The sequence below is a fragment of the Lactuca serriola genome, chromosome 4 (assembly GCF_051521515.1).
Source record: "Lactuca serriola cultivar US96UC23 chromosome 4, Lser_US96UC23_V15, whole genome shotgun sequence".
NCBI classification, from domain to species: domain Eukaryota; kingdom Viridiplantae; phylum Streptophyta; class Magnoliopsida; order Asterales; family Asteraceae; genus Lactuca; species Lactuca serriola.
In genome coordinates, this window is record NC_136411.1 from 43763207 (window position 1) to 43773635 (window position 10429).

Genomic DNA, 10429 nt, shown 5'->3' on the forward strand with positions numbered 1-10429 from the left:
AGTTGATCATCAATTCCTTCTTCTTATGTTTCAAAACAGCATCAGAAGTCTCAAATACAAGCAATTCTTCCTGAAAGTTGGGCTTTAGCAGGTAAAAATATGATGATATGATTTCAGTTAGGAATACTAAGTGTGTGCACTTACATATTCAACTTCAGTCTTTGAAGGTATATCCAATATAGCATATATTTCATCTGATATTTACCCAAATGATATCACACCCGCTAGTTTTGAACCTTCAATCAACTATTTCAAAGCATGTATAAGAGTTTAAAGAATCAGTTGTAGCTTTTGAGAAATTATCAGCAACACAAATCTAATGAATGATCTGCTAACACTTGCTTTTTTTCAATAATATCTTTGTTTTTGCAAATTGTTGCATGACATGTCTGAGATAAACCTCGGTCTACATATCGAATCAATACCAAGAATGATCAACATAATTCATTCACTCAAGTCGGTCATTCCCACCCGCAATAAAGTCTGCATGCATGTTCGCAATCATCAAACCCCAAAACACAAACAACACAACAAAATTATATGATATATGAATAAAGCGAACAACAAACCACCCACCAATAATCATACAATCGAACCACAAAACCTCACTATACACACACAAACTCAGTTAACCCGTGAAGTACTATTAAGCCTTCCCCACCATTTCTTTTTCCCCTTATCACCATGTCCATCCCCATCTTCATGTCCAAGCTTATTCAAAATGACCTTTGTCTCCCTCAACCTCACACTATAATCCTTCTTCCACCCTTCAAACATTTGTTTCAGCCTCCTAAGTTCATGATCCGGGTTCAAATTGGCAGCATCTGTTTGACCCGATTTAACCTCAACCAAAAACTTTGCATCATCACCAAACACTTGACTCCTTTGTTCAAACTCTTCAGCCAATCTGCTTATCACACTCAAACCAGCACTCATCGGTCTCATATTGTCATGTCCATTTCTTCTAGCATTCCCATTTGCACTCCCATTTCCATCCCATGTGTCATCATTTGTTATATTGATGGAAGCATCAGAATTCCTTTCAGAAGTGGTATTATTATCATCAAGTGAAAGGCTCTTTTTGGCTATTGAGAGGCTTGATTGTAATGAACGCATTTGTTTCTGCCATACTTCTTCCATTGATTTCATTTTGAGCTCGTATTCTGACCACCTGCTTTCGTATTGTTGCAGACGTTGGTGTAGAATATCGTTTTCTTCTTCTTTTTCTCTTAATCCGGCTTCTGCTTTAAGGATTCTTCTCTGTAACTCAGCAAGATATGATGACTTCACCACCACTTCATCTGACTCATTACCCTGTTTCCAAAAATTAATCTCACTTGATGAGTTGTGAAATGATTTTATATTTTTATATGTTATTAAACAGAATCTCATTAAGTGTGTACCTTTCCAGAACCAAATTGAAGTAGTGCAATGTCCCCTGAGCATCTTCTAACCAACCACCCTCGTATAACTGAAAAAATATATATATATATATATATATATATATATATATATATATATATATATATATATATATATATATATATAAGTTTTAATAACATAAATCAACACCATAATTATAATTATAATATCATTATGATATAGAAAAAATAATATACCAGCTTGTAACACAACAGTAGCGCCATGAATGTCTTCAAATCTTTTTCTGGTTATTTTTGATTTAATCTGTTTCTGTATAACAACAGCTGCCCTATGTCTTTGTAGCAATACCACAAACTCCTTTCGGGTTTTTTCACCACGAACATCTGTAGAAAAATATTCTTGTAATTAAATGATATCTCAATATTTCTTCTACATAAAAATAAATAAATAAATAAAAGGCATACACGACTGAAGAGTGAAAATCCCTCGTTTAAGTTCCTTCAAATACTGACGAGCTTTGTGACCTCTAAAGCAGCTTTGAACACGCAATATGCCATTAAGAGTTCGATTCCTTGTATCTTCAAGCTTTCCAATCTGACATATAAATTTATATATAGCATCAGTTTTTGTATAATTACTAAGATTTAATAAATTAACAAATAATCAAACCTGTCCAGTTCTAAAGAACAACTTTGTGTAACCAATTTGATACATTTCAGGAAGAATATCAAACTGGTGAAGAATGGCAACCGATACACTTAGTGGATCTTGCGATGCAACATGCTCTAGCAAAAGAAACCCGTATCTAATAATAACAAAAAAAAAAGCAAGTAAATATTAACTAGATAAGGAAAAACTATTATAAAAGAAAGGAAATAGTATGTATATACCTTCTTGCAAATTTCTGATGTGTCATTCTTGTTGGGAATCCAGAGCGTGAAATCCTAACAACTTCCAAAACACCACAACATCTGAGCTGTTGCAACACAAGTCCTTGATGATAAATCCCAGGGGATTGTGAGTTGTTTGGTTTAATGCAACGTATGAAATGTGGTGTTGTGCTTTCTAATCGTTGCATTAATTGAAAAAGTTGTCCCTGAACAAGATCAAACACATCTAACTTAGTATATATTATATAATAACTAGTTAAAATTCCAAAAATAATCTTCAATACCTTAAATTTTGTGACAACACTAAGCTTTTGGGAATCTGCTCCACCTGATTTGTGTAAAGGTCCAAGAACAGGCTTTTCCGATAAAGAAAGCATATTTGAGGCGAATGCTTGTGGAAGCTCACATGTGCAAGAAGACAAAAGTTGAATGGAATCCAGATGTAATAGGTCACGGTTTTTTTCTAGAAATCCTGTTGTATCATACATAACCTGAAGAAAAATTTTTTTAAAAAAAACAAATTTTGTTAACACCAATTACCATTTTGGTTAAAAATAAAATAAAGATGGATTGTGTACCTCTCCTGCATAATGATGAACTGTGAATGCTTTGCCTCGTTCTCCTCTAAAACATGAATTGGATTTCAAATGTTGTTTTAGTTTGGCTGCAAATGTCATGTCTGTCCCATTTGGGAAAGTTGACTCTTCATCTAATAAAGTCAATAGACCCAATGGTTTCTGTAATAAAATACAAACAACATTTTATAAAATACGTATTCCATTAAAAAATAATGTATTCAAGTTTTAGGTGATGATAATAATAATAATAGGCAAGGAACCTTTTCAAATAGGTTGAGACAATCTTGATTGTCTTCAAATTCCACTTTTGCCCAATCAATCCCATCTTGAATGTATTCCTAAAACATCGACATCAAATTTTAGTTCACGTTACAAAAAGTTCAATCGTACCAAAAAAATAATAATAAAACACCAAATACCTCCTGTTCCAACTTGAATAAATGGCGATTGAAATGTTGTTGTAATCGCTCGTTTGCATAATTTATGCAAAACTGTTCAAAGCTATTTACCTGAAAAAACGCAAAAATACATGAGTTAAGTTAACCATAAAGTATTTGATATAAAAATTACACACGCTAAAAAAGTTTTTATACATCGAATGATTCGAATCCATAGATATCAAGAATGCTAATAGATCTTCCAGTGCGACGCTTGCCTACAGCAAGTGATTTGTTGATTTGTTCCACCAACCAATCAAACAAACAAGAATATATTGATTTTGCCAAAGCATCCCGTGTGTCAATCGCCTGAAATAAGGACAGAATTTTTTTATAAATCACAATATTGTTTTTTTTTTTTTGTTAAAATAATATTTTTACCTGGGCTAGGGTTAGCTTTTGAACAATATTATCATTACCAACTTTCATTTTCCGTGTAGATAAAGCAAGCTTTAAATCATCAGCCTCACAACCAATTAATTTAGCCACATTCAACAGAGCTGCAATGCACAACAATATAAAACTTATAAGATGAAAAGCATAAAATATAAAAATAAAAATAACTATTTTTTAACTTTACCTTCATCAATCACAGGTTCCACATGGTTTTCATTATCAACAATTGAAAATGTTACATCTCCTAACCACAACACTGCTGCAAGCATGGAAAATGCATTTTCTTGATTCTCTTTGCTAACATGAACTGCATCCAGGGCTTCCTGAAAATATTTTATAAAAAAAAAATCTCTGGATTATTTTTAAAATTTAAATGATTTTAAAAAATGAAGTACAAGGTTTCATTCAAATACAGTACCACTACAATACGAAATTCTTCAGCATCATCAACCCCATTAATTGAATAGCAAGTGCTCTGCTGTAAGTATTTGTATTCATGAACACTCTTCAAGTTTAATTTTTCTGTAACAGAAAAATAAAAAGATAAGTGATAATAAATATTTTTTAAAAGTATATGTAAAATTCAAGAAAATTAATACATACCTCTAAGAGAAGGTGGAGCTCCAGCACAAAGCTGATAAAATGAATGATATGATCTTTCTCCCTCTGTGCATTGAACAACTCTTGACTTTTCAAGCAGAACTAAAAAAATTTGGGAATTACAAGACACAAATGTAACAAAATTGTCAGACTTTGATATAGTAAAAAAAATCCAATATTATAATATAAAAGAAATGTGACATCTTACATGTTTGGATCTTGGCACCCGATATTTTTCCAGTTTCACTAAAGTGAATTTCAATCAATTTTCCCTGAAATTCATTTGGGATATTATTAAAATGATTCAAAAAGTAGCAAAATAGAACTTCATTTTCCTAAATATATAAAGAAAAATCAACTTACAAAACGACTTGAGTTGTTGTTTCTTGATGTTTTTGCATTACCAAAAGCCTCCAAAATTGGATTAGTTTTGAGTATCTCATATTCTATTCCACTTCCACCTCCAAGAGCAGCCAAATACTGCATTGCTATCTTTGCTGTTTCAGTTTTTCCAGCTCCACTTTCTCCACTACACAAAAGGAAATTAAAAAATTGTATAAATGCAATATTATATTAATTGTATAAACACTTTTCTAATGTGCAATCAAGAGAGTTTAACTAACCTTATTACAATAGATTGGTTTACTTCATCTACAAAGAGGAAAACACCAAAAAGAAAAAACAAGAATTACTGATTGAAATTGAATTACAAAAGGTGACAAAAACTAATTTAAGTATAAAAGGAAGAAGGTTAAAGAAACCTCTAATCATTTCCCTGATAGCTGTGTCAGCAATGGCATATACATGAGGGCTGTCTCTGGATTTACTCTTATACCCTTCAATGTAATCACTCCCATACAATGGAATTTTCTTGAAAGGGTTGATGGCAACTAAAACTGGTCCTGCCTTGGACTATAATTCAAAGAAACAAACACAACATGAATTAAATAATGCAAGCTTTAATGGCTATGAAAAATCGCTAAAATACTTACATAGATCATGTCTCTATCATATCTGTATTGAAGATTATACAAGACTGATGGTTCGTTTAGATAACTTAGTTGCATGAGATCGTCTACACCATCAAGGATTTCTGGGTTTGCAGGTAATAGGCTGTCAGAATTCACCTTTAAAACCTAAATTAAGAAGTAAATTCAGAAGTTGTGATTAGTAGAAGCTACATGTAGAAGGAAGGAATCAACACCTACAGGAGGTAGCTTACTTTTCCTTCAGAAAATGAGATGAGTGACTCATTCCCTGAAATAGATAGAATCTTGGCGAGCTCCCAATTCCCATCAGAGGATTGATACCATGATTGAAGCTTCTGAATCACAGTGAAGAAATTAGCCAATTAGGATATCTGAGTGAATTCATCGAGCATTCAGACAAGAAACAAGTAAGGGAGTTGTGATTTGGAGTCCAAATTTACCTTCTTAGCAATATACGAGGCAGTATCGCCCCATTTGGTTTCACCCCATGAAGAAAGAACAGATCCTTGAGGAGAAATCGACGGATTAACATCTTCATCATCCATGGAAGGTCTATCATTCATGAAGAAAGTTGATCTGTGACCATATGGTGAATCATCATCAACAATCTGATCAGTGTTACCATTCTCGGGTATACTAACAGAGATCATACTGCTAGTACTGCTTGTAGACTTTTCGGCTGAACCCATAAACCTATAATCCACTGGCAACGATTTAATTGACTTGAAACGAGGAGCTTTATCGGTCGACATTATTAGCAGAAGCCGATCCTTGAATGCAAGTAACTAAAAATGGAAGTATGGAACAAGTTCAGTTCTTAGATAACTAAAAGGATCACAAAAAGGTGATAGCCCATCTGCCCGAAAAGTAATAATCATTAACACAAGGTCCTACTGGCTGACTTATTAATGGAGGGAGGGGACCCTAAATAATATTGCTATAGTGCTCTTCGTTCTTCCTTCTTGATCAATCTCCCGACAACTTCAGCATCAAATCGAAATCAACAACGAAAAGTTGCACAATAATACTCCACTTCAAAAGAAAAACATACCCTCTTACCAAACTTGTTGCAGATGTATAAGTAACCTAACCTGTCACGATCTAAACACAAATCCTGAAATTCACCCTTTTAACACAGCTTGAACTCGATTTTCACCAACGGCACTTAAACCAGTCACAGATCTTCGAGTACCCAAGTAGTGAAACTGAATGTTACACAAGAAATTACCTCTTTCAACTTGCACAATTACTTCTTGAAACCCCCAAAAGATCCGTTGCCTTATCTCTATAGTACAGATCTCAATCCAACAAGAACACTCAAGAAAACAACAACCCAATTTCCCCAAAGATGAATGGGAGAAGATGGAGAGCTTAAACCCTAGTACGTGAAAGAGGAAATGGTCCAAGGCACATGGAGAGAGACGATGGTTGCCGCTCTGCTTTTTCACTTTTTCATTTTTTAATCTCTCTCTCCAACACACATTCTTTCTCCATAAAATACTTATATATATAAGCTTCTCCTTTCACCACACCAAAACTCACTAGCTACACAAAACGTACAACTGTTTCAAGACAACGTACAGCCTCTTACTGAACCATCCTTCTGTACAACAAAACTTTTCTTCTGGAATTATTATTCTTCTTCCAGAGCAAAATTCACTAACTCCAGAGAATCGAGCAATTTATAATGAGAAAAGTACAGGTATTTTAAAAAAAGTTACTCTGTGACTGGAGATTTATGGTGTGGATTAAAAGGTTCTAACCGGTGGGGACTTTACAACCTCCAAATGTTTTCGCCATTTTTGCGCACCAACCAAATTTGAAATTTTAATATTTGTGGAATGCGGGCGGTGGGAAGTCTTTTATTCGATTTATATTTTTATTATTATTATTTTTTAATTATTTATTGTGGATTATATTTTAGGAAACTTTTAAATGAGGCATGTGGCATCATTCAATGTAACATAATATTGTGGAGTACGATTTTTGTAACGTTCATTGATGCCGTTTTATGATCATAAATTTTTGTAATTTAATACCACATATATTTTTGAGAGAATCTTATTTTTATTTTAGGAAAAGATAGTGACTTGAAATCCTAGTACATAAGAATAACGGATGCACTTCTATAATGTGCTATTATTAAAACTTTAGAATAAATCTCCTTAAAATAGATTAGATAGATAAGTTCAACATAAGTGTTCAAATCAAAAAAATAAGTTTTAAACAATTGTGTAACGATGTTATTAAATTTTTTTAACGACCGGCGTCTTAATGCTGATGATTTGTAATTTAATACTAGTACATTTTTTATTGGGACTTTAAGTATTTAAAATAAGGTAGTTTTATATTAAATGATCCTGAATGTTCCACCATCAAAGTGGTCTAAAAATCATTTCGTATGAAACATTATAAAATATAGTTGATTCAGATTCGATCTTATTTAGTTTTAAAATAGGCTAGTCTTTAAAAAAAAATCCTAAATCTCCTTAAAAAAAGGTTTACCAAGATTTTTAAATGACATTAATTGCAATTAAAAGAGTGTGCGGGAATTTTTTTTACCATATTTTGTGATTATATTTTTTCGTCTAAAAAGTACAAAATATATTTATTTCTTTGTTTGTCTTAAAAATACATCATTTATCTTTGGGAAACGATATTTCCACTGTATATTTTAATCCATCCACTTAACAAATTTGTATTTTCCCTTTTATGCCCTTCTAAAATCCGTGAATAAAATCCTCCTGTCCCTTAACTTCATTTCAACATTAATTACGATTTTATCCTCGTTTTAATTTTGGTTTATACTATTACCTTTTTGTTTTATTTTAATTATGATTTTATTTATATATTATTAAATAAATTATATTTAAATAACAAAAATATCTAAATATTTAAAGCAAAAATTAAATAAAAATCATAAAAATATACGATACCAACACCTTATAAACATAACATTACCGAAATCGGTTAAGGATTTTTATTTGATATAATAAATATTATACTACAAATAAATAAATAAATAAAAATGCTAACGGTCACGAACCGCAATTTGAAACAACAACCCTTGAGGGAGTAAGTTGCAGTTCGCTTTGGTTTTTAGTCGAACTCGAACCAAAACCTGGAACTTCAGTTTATGAAGTTTAGAAACTGTGTGACTTGTATTTTTGTTTTGCGGTTTTTTTTTTTTTTTTTTTTTGGCCTTTTTACAAAAATGATCCATGGAAAACAACTTTTCCTTGTAGTTTGAAATTTGAAGATCGATAAACATTTTTTGCCAACATGAAACATATGTAACTTATTTATTGGTTTGGGTTTTAATTATTTATATAAGCAACAAACGTTTTTTTAATACACTATATAATACACAACGAGTTTTGAAATCAAATACTCCTATATATTTACAGTTTTTGCAAAACTAAAAACCGCATCGATGGATTTTAATTTCAGTTTTAATTTGTTGGTTTTGGACTTTTGATTCATGCAATTTTTTCAGTTTGCAGTTAAGTTTTAGTTCACCATTAGTTTCTATAATGAAATAGTGACGATAAAAGCATATTCACGATACTCAAATAAAATGTTACACAACGAAAACATTCAAGCGAATGCATATCATTAAAAATGTTCAAATTATGCTTTGCGAGAACCGTTATTTCAAATCATGGTCCGTCACCGCTATTTTATTTTTGACCGTGATAAATGTTTAGATTTCCGTAATAAGTCGATGTGGTATATGATGTTGATATTATATTTATATTATCTTTTATTTATATTTTCTTCAAATTTAATTATTCTTTATATATATATAATCAAAATTCAACTAAAATAATAAAATAAAAATAAAAAATAAAACTAATTAAGGCTCACTCGGTATATTTGGTTTTCTAAATAAGCTATATACTAAAATGATAATAGAAACAACGACAAATCAAAATAAAAGAATGTGGTGGTTTCAAAGGGCATAAAAGGAAAAGTTTAATTTTGTTAAGTGGATAGATAAAAACTATAAGTGGATTTATCACCTCCCTTTATCTTTTGTAAGTTCAAAATATTATTATTTTTGCCATTGGGTAATCACCCGTTAAAATGATAATTTGAATTTTGATTCACAAAATATTTTTATTAATAAATACTTTTAACCGTGACATTTTAATTTTTTAGATTCTCAACGAATAAGGGTATATAAAGCTTAGGTACCTAAACTCACTATACTACGTCGTTTTATATATATATATATATATATATATATATATATATATATATATATATATATATATATACCTTGAGAAAGTACATATATATTTGTTTGTGGTAGCAATATTTAGGTATATGTATATATGTGTAGTGATAAGACAAAATTTACAATGATGGAAGAACTAGAAGTTGGTTAAGGTCTTTGGGTCGGCGGTAACGTCAAGGTAGTTGATCGGACTTTGCCCTAGTAACAAAGGGATGAATCAAAACTAACCATGCCATAATATTTACAAGTTTGCTATGGAGATCATGTGACAAAACAAAACCTAACCCTCATCATCATAATTCATAATCGCCTTTAGTTGACATGGCTTTTTTGGGTCTCACATACCAACATCACTATAGATGTTCATGGTCTTGGATCTTTTTCTACATCGTGGGACCCTCAAAATCATGGGGTCAAAAAAGTCATTTATGATTTTCCTTCCGTAATTGCATATTCGTATTTTTTTTGTTTCATAATTCACACAACTCAATTTCATTTCTAAGGTTGATGTTGGTTTCGTGAGGATGATGAACCTAGAGAATTTTAAGGTAATTCTTCTTTCACTACTAGAAAAACAGCATTTTACGACGCGCAATTTATGATACGCATTGATTCACGATACGCAAACGAGTGTGATCTAAAAACAATGTCATCTCTCTATAAATTTTAAGGATTTAGGGCGCGCATTTTTGCGTACCCTTAAATTAGTGTCTAAAAAAAACACGGAGGGCGCCTATAATAAAACGTGTGTCGTCTGAGGATGTCGCTTTATAAATTTTAATAGAAACGCGCCTTCCATCCTTTAGTAGCTGAGGGGGAAAATGAAATCCTAAAAGACTAAAATCCCTGCCTTCCTTTTTGTTCCTTTCCCTCTTGCCCTAATTATCGACGATCCTTCCTTCCCCCTGCCGACATT

At 31.8% G+C, this 10429-nt stretch overlaps 1 protein-coding gene across 1 annotated transcript; it reads right to left on the minus strand.

Annotated features, from left to right (window-relative positions):
- Positions 1 to 418: 418 nt before the first annotated feature.
- On the minus strand, positions 419 to 6779 carry ATM1 (myosin 1). Its single transcript, XM_079038618.1, has 22 exons — positions 5714 to 6779; positions 5507 to 5608; positions 5277 to 5420; positions 5046 to 5196; positions 4908 to 4935; positions 4648 to 4813; positions 4493 to 4556; positions 4288 to 4386; positions 4103 to 4206; positions 3869 to 4007; positions 3670 to 3788; positions 3445 to 3597; positions 3271 to 3360; positions 3112 to 3189; positions 2852 to 3010; positions 2558 to 2764; positions 2274 to 2479; positions 2053 to 2188; positions 1848 to 1977; positions 1620 to 1766; positions 1404 to 1471; positions 419 to 1314 (listed from the first exon to the last, which is right to left on the minus strand). Exons 1-22 carry the CDS (start codon positions 6023 to 6025, stop codon positions 625 to 627), a joined length of 3492 nt encoding a protein of 1163 aa, XP_078894744.1. The 5' UTR covers positions 6026 to 6779; the 3' UTR covers positions 419 to 624.
- Between the last annotated feature and the right edge of the window lie 3650 nt (positions 6780 to 10429).